At 39.8% G+C, this 17,874-nt stretch overlaps 1 protein-coding gene across 1 annotated transcript in view; it reads right to left on the bottom strand.

The window, feature by feature from the left end:
- The window catches only part of LOC148020113 (outer envelope protein), an 88,568-nt gene that overhangs the window by 57,156 nt on the left and 13,538 nt on the right, over positions 1 to 17,874 (bottom strand). Inside the window, exon 3 of the mRNA XM_087700389.1 lies at positions 8,046 to 8,298. Coding sequence (XP_087556515.1) covers positions 8,046 to 8,298 — 253 coding nt within the window. The remainder of the gene's footprint in view (positions 1 to 8,045; positions 8,299 to 17,874) is intronic.

Below are 17,874 nucleotides of genomic sequence, written 5' to 3'. Positions count from 1 at the left end.
CATAAGCCAAGAAACAATCGCACCTCATGTACATCATGAAGATGAGGCCATTCTTGGATTATCTAGATCTTTTCAGGATCCATCTGAATCCCTTCAGAAGAGATGACATGCCCAAGGTAATTTATTTTATGCATGAAAAATTCACTCTTTTTACCATTTACCAAGAGTTGATTTTGTTGAAGTAATTGTAGAACAATCTCCAAGTGCTGATGATGCTCCTCTTCATTCTTGCTAAAGACAAGAATATCATCAAAGAAAGTACCGACATATTGTCGATGCTCTCTAAAGATGCGCTCCATTATTCGATTAAAGGTGGCTGGTGCATTGGTTAATCCGAAAGGGACCACCAAGAATTCATAAAGACCGTATGAAGTGCGGAAAGCAGTTTTGTGTACATCTTGTGGTATTACCCTAATTTGATGATAACCACTCTTTAGATCAATACGGCTGAAAACCTTTGAGCCTCCTAGACGATCCAAAATGCCGTCAATTCTGGGAATAGGAAACCGATTCTTCACAGTGATTTTGTTAAGGGCTCGATAATCAATGCACATCCTGAATGTGCCATCTTTCTTTTGAACAAGAAGAGCCGATGAACAAAATGGTGAGCTACTTGGCCTAATTAGCCCACGGTTGAGCAAGTCTTCGACTTGCTTTCTGATTTCTTCTTGTTGAGGACGGCTCACACGGTATGGTGCTATATTAGGAGGAGAACTGCCCGGAATAATATCAATATGATGGTCTTCTGGCCTTTCTGGGGGAAGCTGATAAGGAAGATCTTCCGAAAAACAATCTTTATACTTTTCTAAGAGCTGAAGTCGCTCTTGGTTTTCAACATTCATATTATCTTTTACATAAATGACATAAAGCAAACAACATTGAACACAATCCTTAATTGCTCTAGAGACTTGCATATGGCTTACCATAGGTATGGTGTCTCCAGAAACTCCAGCTTGGATCTCGTACTTCTTGCCTTTGTTGGTGAGTTCTACCTTCTTTTTCTGAGAGAAGATGGTTGAATCTACTCTATGATTCCAGGGCATGCCAAGAATCACATCGCAACCATCAAGGTCTCCGATACAGAAGGTATCTTCGTCTCTGTAGCCTTGAATTTGAAACTTGAGCTTGCCAATGTAGGGTGTCACAGTCTTCACTATGTTACCTTCATCGGCATTTAAAGCTTGGCGAACTTCTGCCGGAGTATCCATCTCTTCATTCTTTAATCCAAGCTCTTTAGCTAATTGCAAGGAAATGACATTTTCATTCGCCCCAAGATCTATCAAGAATAGTGCTTGCTTATCTTGCAACTGTCCCCAAGCTTTTAATAATTTGCGCATCTCTGGAGTGTGAGTTGTGTTTGCAACTACATCACTGTTAGCATTGATTTTCACTGGCGACTTAGGCTTATTGTCAGAAACCTTGCTTTGTCCTTTGTTTGGACATTGCTTCGCTATGTGGCCTGTTTGTCCACATTTAAAGCACTTCCCTTCTTTCACGAAGCGCTGCTTTTCTTCTTCGGAAAGTTGGCTTGTGGGTATAGATTGGAGCGAAATTGAGGAGCATTAGGAGGTGCATAGGGCTTCATCTTCTTTTGATTTGATGGCTGCTTTTGCCGTTGTTTTTGTCCTTGATTTGGGGCTGAATACTCCTCATCATCAGCTACTCTCTTCTTATCATTCTTTTGGAATAATTTGTTGCCATTGTGCTCCATTTCCCATGTCTCAGTATGGTCAATGAGTTCCCTGAGACTAGAACAATGATAATGATTAAGAGCAGTACGAAGTTTAAAATGCAAACCTCCTTGAAACTTCCTAAGCTTTTCCGAACTGCTGATCTTCTTGAAATGTTGGACCTTCAAAAGTAGCTCCCAAAATCTCTTGGTATAGTCACCAAGTGACTCATTTTTCCTTTGCCAAAGCCGATCCCATTCCATTTTTACATCTCTTTGGAAATGAACAGGAAGAAATTGGCTTTGTATCATGCGAACAAAGGACCGCCATGATTTTGGGGCAGCATGATCATATTCCAACCCCGTCCACCAAGTATGGGCTAAGTCGGTCAAATGTAAAGCTGCAAACTTAATATTTTCTTTTTCTTTATACTTGTCACAACCATACAAAATTTGAAATTGGCAAATAAACTTCAGAAGAAGATCAGGATTTCGGGAACCATCATACATACTGAACTTGATCTTCTTTTCAAGTTGAGATAGTGACTTAGTCTTCTTCTTCTTCTTATGCCATCGTCCATGCCCGGATGTTGAGGTTGAAGATGATGAAGTGCTTGATGGGGATGAAGATGGAGACGAGGGTGAAGAATGTCGACGCCTTTGACGATGATGAGGTCTTCCACGAGAAGGGTGTGACTCTTCGTCACTAGAAGAGGGTCCATCAGAGTAGGCGCCAGATGACTTTGAAGAAGAGGATGAGCTTCGACGCAATCTCTTTCTTTGTCTTGAAGTAGAATGGGACTGCCTCTTAGAAGTAGTTGGACTTCTTGATCGGCTCCTTTCATTGGTATGGCTTTGTCTCCTTGAAGCAGATGGGCTTCTTTCCTTGAATTCTTTGGGATTCTCAACTTTTTCTAGTTTGAGAAGTTGCTCACGAATTTGTTGATTCTCCTCTCTAAGACTTTGAATGGCTTGAAGGATGGCACTCGACTGATCCATTGAGACTCTAAGAAAAATATGCTCAAGCACTCAATGCAAGGGCTAAAAACAAGCAAACTTATAATTGTAAGCACTACCAGTGTTGGGGTGAGGACCGAGCCAAAGCTCTGATACCATTGTAAACGCCCCAAACAACGTAGTATGCTTAACAATTATGATATTCGCTTGTTTTCGAGATTTAATATAAAAGAGAATGAACACTTAAAGCTGAAAATGAAAATTACTCACAAAATTACAGCCATGAAAATGTAAAAGTAATGGAGACAAGATTGAGGGTTGAAGATGGGCAACCCCCCCTCCCCCCCGAAGGAATATATTTCTGCTCAACCCAAGTCCCTTAGGGAAGAACTCAGTTACAATCAACCTGAGAGTGAGGAGAAGTAATTCTCACTCTCACAAGATCATGCAAAGATGTACAAACACACATGCATTATCTATTATGCAATGATAAGAACTGATTTCTTTACAGTATGAGAGAAGAAAGAGGGGAAATCAACCTTTCTCCATCGTTGATCAACAGTACATGGATAGGGCTTGCTTCTTGTTGCTAAAATGGAAGAAAGAGCTCGAGAAGGAGGTGCTGTAATGAATTTACAGGCTTGTTGTCCTGTAAAACAGCAGTGATAGAAGAAGGAATATGGAGGAATTTGATAATGGAGAAGTGGGGGATGATGATGGGGATGGGGCCAGTTTCTGGCTATCTGTGGGTGCTGTATTTATAGGAGAGGGAAGAGCTAGTACAAAAGGGGAAAGTGGAGTAGCACAAGACAAGTGTCCAGCCACATGTCATGAGATGTGACAAGTGGTGGGACACTTGGAAACTTGTGTGACAAGTGTCTTGACACTTGTCTCTTCTCTATGGCCTTCCTTTTTGGACTGAATACTGTCAAGAATAGAAACAACCAAATTTAGTAAGCACAGTCAGAGTACAGAATTTACTATTTTTAGAATGACATCTCTATTTTTTAGGACTAGCATTTTTAGGCTAATTCGAGGCTCCTAAAATTTAGGGACCTCCTAAAATTTAGAGACCCCTCAATATGGGTGTCATATGAAAGCTTTTTCCGTGTACATCGCAAAAACGGTATCAGAATCTTCATGTGACTTTCCTATGCAAAGAAATGTGCATTTCAAGCTTTCAGCCCACACATGCACATTGTACAAGCATTTCATGATCATGCCATCTTGTTGATTGTAACTGTCTGTTCTGGCGGATCTAGCCCACACTTCAAGGCATCAATCATTTCTGTGTGCGAGTCTAACCCTGATATGCATGAGTTATGGTCACAGCGCCCAATCGGGCCATATAGGTGGAAGTGTGAACTATCTTTTCTCTAACCCACCGCGTGGGTCCACCATAACCAGTGACCACTCATCAGTGGCCAGCTCCTAATGCACTTTTCTTTATATCTAATTAGTGCAAAGGAAATAAATTTAATAAATCATTATATAGACAAATTAATGAAAAATGATACAAATTCTGTTTCTATAGAGTTGTGACAATCCACGAAACAACAATAGATTTTTTGCCTTTGTGATGGTCCCTCCTCAATCAAGGCCTCAGCGTGAATATATGGTCTAATGTATTATATCCTTGACAGAAGCCATCTTGTCTTGCAGACCGCATCCCCTTTGTTTCAGTCACCCAACTCAACTCATGCTCCACAATAGAGGCATATATCTTTGCTAGCATATGGGCAATCATAATAGTGCGGTAGTTGTTAGCAACCAATAGTCTCCGCTCTTAAAAATCAGCACTATTGTGTGGTCACACCAACTTGCTGGAAACCCCTCACATACAACTCTATTGAAGATATTTAACAAGATAGGCACCAATGCATAGCATGCATGTGCAAAATGTTATGCCACAAGGCCATCTTGATCATGTGCTCTCCCATTCTTTAGCCTCCAAATGGCATATCTCACCATTTTTTCCATAAAGAATCCACACTGTGTCGGCCTAGAGTTTGATGGATAGGGAATCTACTCTTGTGATGGAACATTATATAGTGCACTAGCATGTTCATACCATACTATAGGTGATGTCAAGTGAATTGGGGTTTGTCTACCATGAAATTTCCTCCATGCCTTCTTGCAGTCCTTGCTCAAAAAGAGGGTGGTAGTCTCTAGGCAAGGCTCTAGTGGGTTAGGGAGATGAGGCTAACCTGCTACTGTGTAGAGACTGACTGCACACTGCTTCCATGTACCAAGGGATGTGGTGGGTATGTGGCTGGACAATGCTCTCTAAAAAGCTGCCATGCCTCTCTAGAATCCTGCCTTAAAAACAGCCGGTATAAGTCTCTCTCCAACTAGGCTAAGAATGCTCTCTTCTTCCGCCATATGAGATTCTCGATGACTAACTATGCCTGCTTGTGTGTAGTGGATCCCAATGCTACCTCTCTTTGTAGGTGAGCTCTAGTCTCACAGCACTCATCATCATACCAGCTATTTCAAGGTATCACCCCAAAATAGGCTCTCTGCGTAGGCCTACAGTGTGGAAACGCTACCCCTACTGCTGTGTGTAGAGCCTCACTAAACTACTAGGTAAGATCCTATAGCGGAATGTCAGCGTCTACATTCTGTAATAGTCTGATAAGCTCCACCGCGTATCCTCTATCTCCCTAGAGAAGAAGTACCTCGGGTGTCGGTGGGCTATATGCTTGCTCTGCACATCAGTAAACTGGGGATCCATAGGGAAAGATAGATAAGCATGATATATATATATATATATATATATATATATAGAGAGAGAGAGAGAGAGAGAGAAAGAATTGACTGCACAAAATATCAAAACGTCAACAGCTGGTGTGAAAATGATGGCTGGACAGTTAAAAAATACAAGTACAGCACTCAGAATACTGAGAAATCAGGCTGCCCTGATGCTGAAAACTGCCGCCCTACTATAGAAATTGATGCCTAGGCCAGCTGGATTAGGATGGCAGCAAAATGCAAACTCCGGAACAATCTACACGTGTAATTAGGCCTGAAACAGTAGTCACACACAGCAACTAGGACCGAAACCTAATGACTTGGGCTCTGATTACCATGTTGGAATTGCTTGGAGCAACAAAAACAAAGAGACAGAGCTGACAGAACTACTATAAACACAAAGAACTGGAAAGAATAGCAAGAATACATGGACTCAAAGAGAATAGACTCAAGAAATGGAATTCATATACCAATGCTCAAGAGTGTATACAAAGGCACTGGCTGCAAGCTATCAAGATATACTAGGTTTTGCAGAGAGAAAACACAAAATGTACAAACATGACTAAAACACAATGACTTAGACAAGAACGCAATAAACATGAAAACACAAAACAGAAAAGAAAGAGCAATCTAAGGTGAATTATTGAATGTTGTAAATGAATGAAAGAGTGTACAAGATGCTCAAAGGCAGAGCTGTCCAATAGCCAATGACTCTTGTGGGAGCAGGCTAGGGGAGTAGTCAAAGAGTGACATCCACCGGAGATGGATCCTGAGGCCTGGACCTGACCAATGCAACAATGTACCACCTGAAGGAGTGCATAGCCAGGTCACACGCAGCAATAGGAGGCTAGGTGACAGCTGAAGAAGGTGAATCTAATGCAAACTGGGCCTGCATGCAGTAAACACAAGCTGTATGATGCTCAAGAAGAGACTAGACAACAAGAAGGCCTACTCCAACAATAAACACAGCTGTCAAGATGCTCCAGATCAAGTCGCCAACAACTGGAAACAATAGGCGGCATCAGTGGACAAAGCACCAAGAGCTGGTGATGTCATGGCAACAATCGTGATGGGCTGGACAACCATTAGGTGTGTCAATGGCTAAAAACCTATAGAAGAGGGATGAACTGAGTAGCCACACAGCCTCCTATTTTGAGATGTGGATCCTCATAAAGTTTGGTATTTAATGTGTAATGCATCTTTTTAAGCTTAACATAGGCAACTAGCAAAGTGTTGCAGTCTCCCTCTCTCCAATAAGAAGCAATGTACTCATATGAATGAATGATAAACAGTGGAGGAGCAGCCAATAAATAGGTATTAAATGTGGCCAAAAATGCAGTTGGCCAGCACTAAGTGCACTTATCTCAAAATAGAGATGCCCTTTCACTATAAGCCTTGTCACCTAGGAGATGTACAATGCTAACAATAGCTTACAATCAGAGGTATGGGAGAGAATTGGCAACCTCACAAGGTAGCACATCTATAAGGCCACCCGCCCATTGATCTTCAGTAGTGGTCTTTCAATGTATGCCACATCAGTAGACCTTTGGTCATCCATCATCCACTTCTTCAAGGATTGCTGGGAGCAGCTTTAGGGGGACTCTTTGCATCTATTGGAGCTTCAATTGCCATTCCTCCGCACTTGGGGTTGCATAATATGTTTTTCACCCCATAGGACAGCAAACCCCAGTGGTGTAAACTACTCCACCATGGCTTCTTTTCCCCATCCCCCCAAACCACCACAAGAGGCCTTGTATATATGTGATTTGATTTGCATTCAACTCCAACTAGTTTGGAGAGCATTTGTACTTTGTTGTATTTTCTTTAGAGTAACACAATTAGCAACACCATTTTTTGCAAAAAAAACACATATAAAGTAGGTGAGTCATTACCATCGATCCCTACAAAATCTCTCTGTATGACACATCATACATCAAATCACAGTGCATGAGACTTGGCCTTACTTTATGTCACTATCATTTAGAACTTTTGAATCATAACAGCTAAGGTTTCCGATCAGTATACATGTAGAAAATTCTAGTTGATAGTACATATGTAACAAACAATAATGCATTCAGACTGTTAACAAATTATTCTTAAAATACCACAAGCTTACACAATAGAAGCTAATGCATATATAGTAAGCAATATTTCATGTTGACTCCTTCATTCACAACAAGGCTCACTTTCTCTCTAATTTTTTCATTTTTTTACGATAATAGCCCATTGGGATTAAAGCAGTAGGGTACAATAGCTAACTGAATAGATAAAGGTTAGAGCTAAACTCTCTTTTTCTTTTTTTGAGGCGGTTTGTTTTTTTTTTTGGAAGGTTGGAATTGTGTGTTTGCTTTAAAAGGTGATTTCTTGTAGCCAAGGTTTATTTCTATCATCATGCATAAGGAAAGTGGAGAGTAAGCTGTTTTACTAAAAGGATCTTTGCATTAAATAAGTTTTTTCAATCATAAAAACTCTATGCAACATGAAAAATCATTCACTATATTCTTTATGTAAATGCACAATCGGAAATAGGATATCAAGGTTGAAACCATTTCCATTCATGGTCTTGCTAATATCAAGCTAGTGAGGTTATGTAACAATTTTGCTCAATATGTGATTTTGAGAAGATTCAAAGTTCACAACACAACAAAGAAAAGGGCATAAAGCATACCAATAGATGCCCTTTCAATGTGCCACTTCCATATGAAAAGACTCCTTTCAAAGTATCTCTTGGAACATTTTGTTGTTGTGTAGATAGATTTGGTAGATGCAATGAATACTCGATGTGGTGCGTATCATTCACATATAAAACTTCCAAGGGTGTCAAAACCCACAAGAACAACTCATTCACACAAACACAAAATCTTTGACCAGGTTTTATGGGAGTATTTGGATCCACTAAAGCCCATGGTAATTGAAAATGCCTGTGCAAAAGCCTTCCAGTTTTTAGTTCACAAAATTAACTAACCCAAAGTATAATCAAACATACTATATCAATGACAAGCACATTTAAGCATCCTACATTGAAGTGGAAATACAAAAATGCTGAATTCTAAGTATAACTAAAAATAAAAATGTATCATTTTACTAGATAATTGCTATAACTGAACAATAAAGTGACTCAAATCTTTTCTATTACACTTGGACATCTAATTGGTTGTTGAATTTGTTTTTTTTTGTGATCAAATAATGTTTAGAGTAGTGCATTATAGCTAACCATCAATAAGTGGTCATTGGTTATGATGGACCCACACAATGGATTAGAACAAAGATTTCTGTCTATATGACCTAATTGGGCACCCATGGCCAAAACTCAATAATATCCAAGTCAAACATACATACGAAAAGGATCGATTACTTAGACTAGGGGCTAGATTTGCAAAAACAGACACAATCGGCAAAATGGCATGATCATGAAAATTTTGTGCATGTGCATATGTGGACTGAAAGTTTAGAATGCATATATTTCTACAAATCTCATATTGAGATTTTGATATTATTATTGTATTGTGTTCAACAAGCGCTTTCATATGATATCCATGGAGGTACCAGAATCTCGGATTATCCTAAAAATACTAACTCTAAAATATGGCAATTTTCATGGGAACATGAGATTTGAGATGCTATAATCTTGCCAATAACGTTTAATTAAGATATTAATCAAATGTGCAAGGTTGTTTAGCACATGTGATGCACATGGCAATTATTTCATGGTAACAGGCCAAGGACCCCAAGGATACTATGGGTGTCAAAGGCAAAAGTTGTAATAAGTTATGCCTAACAGGTTCTAGGTAGTATCCGATGTAAGATTTGGTCCTAGACCAATTTATTAGCCACTAATATAACTAGTGACTTTAGAGACTAGGCATTAATTAGCTAATTAATGCCAGTCTAAGAATCAATAACTGTTTAGGAATACTTGAAAGATGAATTAGCCTAGCAAATTTAATTATTGGTTGGTGAAATTATTCTTTTAGGGACTAGAATAATTGTTAAATTAATTTTCAAAATTAATATTCTAAAAATTAATTCAATAAGCTGGATAATGCTGACAAAATGGGATTAGAACAACTTGCCCATGCAAGTGGGAAAAACGTTTTCAGGGGCTGCTAGAAGTCTATTCCAACCATTGTGAGAGAGGAGAAGGGTGTTAGAGAGCAAAAAGAGACTGCCAATGTGATTTGCAGCCACCAAGGATCAATCCTACAGCATGTGACAGCAATTTGGAGCCCTCCAAGAGCAGGTGACAATAGCCCAAGGTCCTTCTGGTGCAGATGACAACATACAAGAGAGGACAGCAGTCATTCTGGTGATCCTAAGCTATAGGTGACAGCTTCCATGGCTGTCTCAGCAAGGAAACAACAGTTTATCAGCATTTTTCGTAATGAAACTCTAAAATTTCACTCTCTACAACATTCTCTCTCATCCCCTAGTATCTCTCAAGTTATCTTAGCATTTTCCAGCAATTTGAGCAAGCAAAGGAAGAGATTTCAGCCAATCTTTGCTATAAACCCTAATTTACAGCAAAAATTAGGGTTTTGACGACTGCCTCGGGATGTGTGCTTAGAATTAAAGGCCTAGGACTTGAATTCCAACGATTGAAACTGAGGAATTTCAGGGAAATTCAAGAGACCAGCCAACCAACATCAGATTTGGGGCTGATTTTGTATTTCAAGGAGCAACGTGAAGGCCGATCCCCAAGCAAACTAAGAGGCAAATTGGTTTGGAGTCTTGCTGGTCGGTTTTGACAGTAAGAGGCACTTGGATTAGCAGATGAGATCAAAGGATCTCAATTGTCCTCCAACCATTTGCAATATAAGTTAAAGAAATACCAAAAGAGGCGCCAGTTTTGGGGTAAACAAGGTATCCAATTTCCAAGATTAAAGTGATAAAGTGTACATTTTCAATTTATGTGAATTATGCTTATTGTAATTAGTGTTAAATCACATTATTTATAACTCTATCCAAGAAAGAAGATTGGTTGCAAGATTCCATTGCCGAGATACCATCAATTCCCTCAAATTGGTGGGTCCGAGGTACCTAATTAAAGATCAAAAGCTTTGCTCTAGTGTTGAAATTGTGTTCAACTGAGCATTACAACAACAATGTCTTCAAATAGTGAGATGGAATCAAGCAAGGATGATGCCTCTCAATTTGAAAATTCACAAAGTGTTGGAAAAAATACAATGTCTAATCTTGGACAAGGCACAGAGCATGGACAGTAAGTTGATAATGTTGGTTTAAAGCAAAATGTGGGTCCTTCTAAGCCTTTAGAAGCTGATGATTAGCAAGAGAAAGAGAAATTTGATGACTAATTTAAGATCAACTAAGGATAGCAGCTGAAATGTTTAAGCAAATGGCAAATGATCCTCAATTCATGCGCTTTTTGAACCCCTTAAAGGAGGGCAACAAAGGCAAGAAGAGGAAATCATCTTCAAGAGCTTTAAGCTAACAAGATGCTCCGAAGGAAGAGCCAATCAAGCAGTTTGGTAATGAGCATAAGCAAATGATGCTAGTGGGGCAATTTATGCATATGCAAGGCCAACTTGGAAGTGCCAATCCAATGGTTTTTGAACAACAAGGCATACATGCAATTATAGGACAATCAGGTTACTTTAGTAGTGGCACTAGTTTTCATGCTATGGTGGATCAGGGACCACATACGAAGATGTATGGTACACATAGCAGCCAGAAACGTTAGAAACGTTTAGAAACGAAACGTCAGAAACGTGTTTCGTAAGTTTCTTTCAAGAGGGGGTAGAATAAGAAACGCGGGTTTTTTTATATAGGGATTTTTAATAGTTTTGACTGGGGAAAGAGGTTCTAAACTTCTATGGAACTCTCTCTTAAACAAAGAATGGCTAATTAATCTTGAGTGATAATAGAGTCAATTGAGAATAATACATTATATGTTACATATCCATGATCCATTATTGACTTGTCACTTATGTCAAAATTAGCAAGCTATACTATGGTTTAAAACTCAAGCATTATGATTCATACGTATCATACAAAGAAAACTGAAATTAATATGTAAATAGCCTATCTATAATATGAACTAAGTCAAGTTGCAACATCATGATTCTCATTTCAAAACAAACTGACAAAATGTCAAAATAGAGAATGAATCGTAATATATCATAAATAACTCATAAATGAGACTAAAGTCGTATAATATTCAAATCTCAAAACAAGAATAGATACTAGATTGACAAAGTTCAATAACTAAACAAAATCACAAAAAAAATCAATCTCTCATCCAAAATCTTGAGCCCTCATGAGTTATTACACATCATCATCATCATGTTTAACATTGCCCAATAGTTTTTATCAAAAAACCATGTTTTGGGTTCCAACTCACCAAAAAAATAAAATTAAAATTAAAAACACCCACATTTTTTACTCTCAGAAACGTTTCGTACTTTAAGAAACATTTCATAGTTTCAAATTCAAAGAAACGTGTTTCTTAGCTGCTATGATAGTACAACTCCTTATGATATGCAACAATCAATGCTTGGTGTGCAAGGCTCAATGTATCCGAGTATGTCTGGTAATATGCATAAACCCATGTATATAGCACTATTGGTATGATGTTGGGGCACAAAGTGGCAAGTTTGGCAATGCGTATATACAGTCCACTGTGTTTGGGACTCACAGTACTAATATTAGTCGTGCAAATGCTCTATATAGTGTTGGTCGAGGAAAAATATTGCTAGTAATGCATGAGTGTATGGGAAAATGTATCTTGGTATGGCTCGTAGTATACAAATTTCCATGCACAATCACATTGCAATGGTCCAAAGTGTGCAAATAAGAATATTTCCTAATGTATCTAGTGCTTCTAGCATGTCAGGTACACATGACGGGCTAGTCAACTGGATGCAATGTTGCATATTAGTTAAGTTGGAATTGTAGCAATGTGAAAGTATAAAGCATCACAATGGTTAAGGGGAAGAAAGGCCTATAACCTAGTGGAGGTTTCGAGGCAAGTAAAGGTAGAGGTAAGGTTTCCGTATGCTTCTTGGTGAAGCTTCAGCATTGTTTCACCAATAGATGCAAAGTGGATGGAAAAGGGTGACCTGGCAAATCATCCTCAGTTATTACAACTTTTCCAAGATGCCTTTTAATTTACAGTGGACGGGCTCAGTCAGGTTCAGCAGAGTAAGGGTCCAGAGCATTACCTAATGCTCAAGGGGGAGGTAGCACTTCCACTCCTCTAGTTGTGGGCAACTCTCGTATGTAGTGGATCTCAGATGTATTAAGCATGTATCCAAGGTATTGTGCTAACAGTATGTCTGCCATGAGGTCACTACTCAATGTACTAGTCATTGTGAGATGTATGCAAATGAGTATAAGTTTCACCCAAGCACTGAAACTATACTATTACATCAGTTTATGGTCAATTTAGCATGAGTTTTTGCTTCAATTTTAAGATCAAATTCTGATCAATTTACGCTTAGTTTTTTATCAATTTGAGAACTGTTCATGGTCACTTTTGAGATCGATTTTACACCAGTTTTGTGTTAGTTATTGATCAATTTTTGCAATTAGTTTGTGATCAGTTTGGGGGTCACATTTGCTTAGTTTGTGATCAAAACTCAGATCAACAAGTGATTAGTTTATGATCTAATTATGCTCAGTTTTCAATGGCTTATAGTTGGCTCCATGGATAGCAGCATGTGAGTAAATGCCATTGAGAGTTTCAGCCATGGTTTATGCTTTACTATGGTTGTGGAGTTAGAACAATTAAGAAACATAAGTTATGGATGCATCGAATGGGCTTCTAGCAATAGTTCTGGATTGTTTTTCAGATTTATGTCATGTTTATACTTGCTGGAAATTTTCAGCAAGATTTGGGGCATGTGGCATGGTTAGACAATAATGGCTAATGTTATGACTATGATGCCTTATGGAAATTTCAGTGCAGTATGCTTTCTTTGGCACAATGCAATGCAATCGAGGACGATTGCAAGGATTTCAAGGGGGAGGTCTCAGGAGGACATGAGATTTTGAGATGCTATAATCTTGCCGATAACATTTGATTAAGATATTAATCAAATGTGCAAGGATGTTTAGCACATGTGATGCACATAGTAGTTATTTCATGGTAACACGCCAAGGATCTTGAGGATACAGTGGGTGTCAAAGGCAAAAGTTGTAATAAGTTATACCTGGGCTAGATGGTACCTAGTGTCAGATTTAGGCCTAGACCAATTTATTGGCCACTAATGTATAGGTGACATTAGATACTAAGGGTCAATAACTACTCAAGGATACTTGGAAGACAAATTAGCCTAGCCATTTAGCGTTGGAGTCATCTCATTGACCGCTATGCGACTCGAGATCGCACTTGACATATCAATCTCGATTTTGAGCTTCAGGAGTATTCCATTAAGGAAGGGGATGATCTGAAAGTCAAGTTGGCCTCGATGGTTACTTACCGCCTTTGCCACTACTGGCTTCCTGAAGTCAAACAATGATCAAGTCACATTCTTCTTGAACAAGCAACAAATACTTTCATTTGATCCAACATATTATCTCTCCCTAGATTGCCGACCTTCTACGAGTTCGAGTGTCAGTTCTTGCGTTACGCAAGGCTGCACGATTAACTTCACAAGAAGTACTCCACACGCATCCATTCAGAGAGGGGCGAGGGTTGATTGCCTCTTCTTCAAGAGGAAAAACCAACAATGGCAAGAACTCGCAAGATATGAAGGCAATCCAAAATAAGGGTGAGATCTCTTCCTCTAATGGAACCAAAGAACCGCGACCCCTTTGGCAGCAAATTCCTAAGAAAAATAGGTTTTGCGCACACTACCAGAGATTGGGTCATGTGGACAAGAAGTGTTATACTGAAGCCCAAGGTCTTCCTTCTAGAAAACCACTACAAACTGCTATGATTGCTTCCACTCTGGCTGGCTAGTCCAATGGGGCTATGCCTCCCGCTGCTGCTCCATTTATTCCATCTGCCCCAGTGGCTACTGGATATGTGGCACGTGGACAATCTCAGCATCCTATCTCCTTCACTACTCTCAAAGGATTGGCTGATTGGTCTACTAGTGGCTCACCTATTACACTTTACGCATTCATTCCTGGGACATCCACTACACCTTCTAGGACCACTTTCCCACCTCACCATATGTGATGGTGGCTACACACTTTGTCTTTCTCTTTTTAGACTTCCGCTGCATACTTACATACTCATTGCATTGCACTTAGATTTGCTTTCTTTTATTTTTAGTTTTGTTTTCTGGAGCATCCCACTACTCACCTTTGTGCTACAGGGCATCCTGCTACTATGCCTTTCATTACAGTGAGCTCAGTGTCATCAAACTCATACCCCTTTTGTGCCTCAGGCGATAACACTGCATCTGGCACAGTTGGTACTTTCTTTGTTACTGTGACGGGTAGGATCCGTTCATGATAACCAAAGCCATGTGGAGGTGATTCGTCTAGGTCATCTCTCGCCTTATCCACATCCTGCATTGGATTAAGCACCATTTGAGCACTGACTCTTACCTTCTTGGGACAAGCCTTAAATTTATGCTGTCCCAGGCATCCGTAACAGAGTCCTTCTCTCATTTCTTTCTCCCTTTGTTGTGGAGTGAGCATGGTTTTATTGTAGGCTCTCTCAGCCATAGCAGATACCTTCCTCTTGGTACCTAACACAATCTTGATCATATGCACCTCTCTAGTGTCCTTCGCATGAGGAGCACTAGATGCAATTGCAGGAGTAAAGATAGGGCGTGCACCTCTAGTCCAAGGAAATCTCTGGGCCTTCCCATCTTCAAGGACCAATGCAAGCTCCACTACCTCATTCAAGGTTTTACATCTCTCCTTCCTGACAAGTGGCCTTAAGGTTTCTTTTAAGCCCATGACAAATTTATGCAATTGCAGGAAGTTAGGAATATGTTCAGGGACCTTTAACAGAATCTCTCTATACTTGTCCGCATATTCTTGGATAGAGTAGCATATTCTTGGAATATGGCCTACCAAGACTATAGAGGCGATGGTTATTTTACCAAGGGAGTCCAAGTAGTCACCCCAGAGAGGACATGGCATCGGACAAAGGGTGCTCATTAGCTGCCTAGTTTTTTTTCATTTTTGGTGAAAAGTAAATTTTAGGAGGTGGCGGCCGATTAAGTAACAATGACCCAGAAGATGGGAGTAGGGATGATATACCCAACACATCACAAAATAGTACAAGCTTACCTATCCACTCGAGGATTGCGATGACAAGGGAAAGATGATGGATGGTGGTGTAATTTGTTGGTGGAAATAGCTCAGGATCTATCTAGTGGTGCTTTGCACAATGGGATGCATAGTATACTACATGTTGAAGGATGCTCATGCAAGAGGTGTCACTCGGACAATGTCCCTCATGGGAAAATTGTTCATTTGCCCAAGCGCCCTAGTATAAAGATGATAAAATCACGCAATGCATAGGGGAAGGTACAACAGGGAGGAAAGGCCGATGTCGAAGACACCTACTGAAACCTATAGAATACCAAGAAGAGTAGGAGCCCCCTCTTAACTTGGGTGTCAGTGCTGGAGAAGGAAGAGAGTCTGAGGATGTTGGTCTTTGTATAGTGTTGAGAACCATGTGGATGAAGATGATGAAGCATCCGTACTGGAAGAGCAAGGATAGAAGTCATTGCCATTACAGCATCAAAGAGAGATATTGCACAATTTGTCACGGGAGGAGAAGCCCTCATGCTGGTAGAAGAGTAGAACTCCAAGTAGATGGAACCATGAAAGGAACGACATGCATCTCCTCTCTCTAGCTCAGGAAGGACTGGTGCAAGCTTGCATGTCAGCCCTACATTGAAATACAAAACCCTGCAAAGAGACAAAAATCTGTTAGGGATGGACCAGATACTTCTGTTTCATTACCTACTGTTATTTCTGATAAGGCAAGTTTATTTAAGAACCTTTCAATTGAGAATGGGTTTCTTAAACGAAAAGGCAAGATTTGTGTTCCTAGTGCACGGGAACTACGAAAGAAAGTTTTGTTTGATAACCATGATGTGCCTTGTGCACGACATCCTGGTATTGATAAGACCAGGATGCTTGTTAGAAGGACATTTTGGTGGCCAAAGTTGGCCAAGGATGTTTGCCAATATGACCAACAATGCTTTCAATGTCAAGTTAATAAAGCAGAAAGGGTGAAGCCACCAGGTCTGCTAATACCATTACAAATTCCAGAATCTAATTGGAAAAGTATTTCCATGGATTTCATTGTTAGCTTACCTAGAACCCAGAGACAAAAAGACACTATCCTAGTGATAATGGATCGCTTCATTAAAATGGCTCATTTTATAGCCACTCGCGAAAGTGTGGAAGCTCCAGAAGTCGCAGATTTGTTTATTGATCATGTGTTTAGGTTACATGGTCTACCTACGTCCATTGTGTCTGATAGGGATGTCAAGTTTACTGGTCATTTTTGGCATCATGTCTTTGGTTGTTTAAATGTGTCTTCAAACATGTCAAGTAGTGATCACCCAAAAACAGATGGTCAAACATAAAGAGTCAATCAGATACCAAAAGACATGCTGAGAGCATATGTATCTGATAAACAAACAGATTGGGATACGCATTTGTCTTTGTTAGAATTTGTGTATAACAACAGACCTCATAAGACAACAGGTTTGTCTCCTTTTGAAATAAATTATGGAATGAATCCAAGTTTTCCTAGTACAGTAAGGTCAGATGAGAAATGCCCAACTGCGGCAGAATTTCTTATTGACATATAGGCTAATATTAAAATTGCTCAAGCCAAGTTACAGCAAGCTGTTGATAGGGCTAAGCATTTTGCAAATAAGAAAAGGTCAAGTAGGATCTTTGAATTAGGAGAAAAAGTTTTTCTCCAAGTACCAGCCAAGGCGTCTAGTTTATCGACTGGCAAATGTCCAAAGTTATCTCCAAGATATTGTGGACCGTGGAAAATTATTCACAAGCTAAGTGATGCAACTTACAGATTGGAACTTCCTCCTGGATGCCGTGTTCATCCAGTGTTTCATGTTAGCAAATTAAGAAAGTATATCTCACGTGATGATAACCTAATTGATGGTATGGTACCTTTGCAGGAACAGGATTCAATTATTGACTATGGACTAGACAAGATACTAGATCGAAGAGAGAAACGTTGCGTAATCATACTCTCCACGAGTATCTAGTTGCCTGGAAGGGTCTACCAGTTACTGATGCTACATGGGAATCAGAAGCTCTGATTCGACGACACTTCCCATCACTAATCATTGAGGACAATGATTTTTTGAAAGGGAGAGAGAATGTCAAACATAATAACCTTCAGCCGGGCAAGTAGCCCAAGACAGCCATTAATTAGTGTGTCCCAGACAAGGGCAAGAAGTGCCAAGGTCCGAAGCTCAGGGGATACCCTCAAATTTCTTGCTAAATTGGACAGGACTTGTCTATTTGGGAACACCGGTCGGGTGCACCATGAAAACAGGCCCTAGAGACCCAATTAGAAGGTGGGAAGA

The sequence above is a fragment of the Lygodium microphyllum genome, chromosome 19, assembly GCF_053477565.2.
Source record: "Lygodium microphyllum isolate KBCC chromosome 19, Lygodium_microphyllum_v1.1.10, whole genome shotgun sequence".
NCBI lineage: Eukaryota > Viridiplantae > Streptophyta > Polypodiopsida > Schizaeales > Lygodiaceae > Lygodium > Lygodium microphyllum.
The sequence above is the reverse complement of the archived record's forward strand: the minus strand, read 5'-3'. Positions and strand labels throughout refer to the sequence as shown.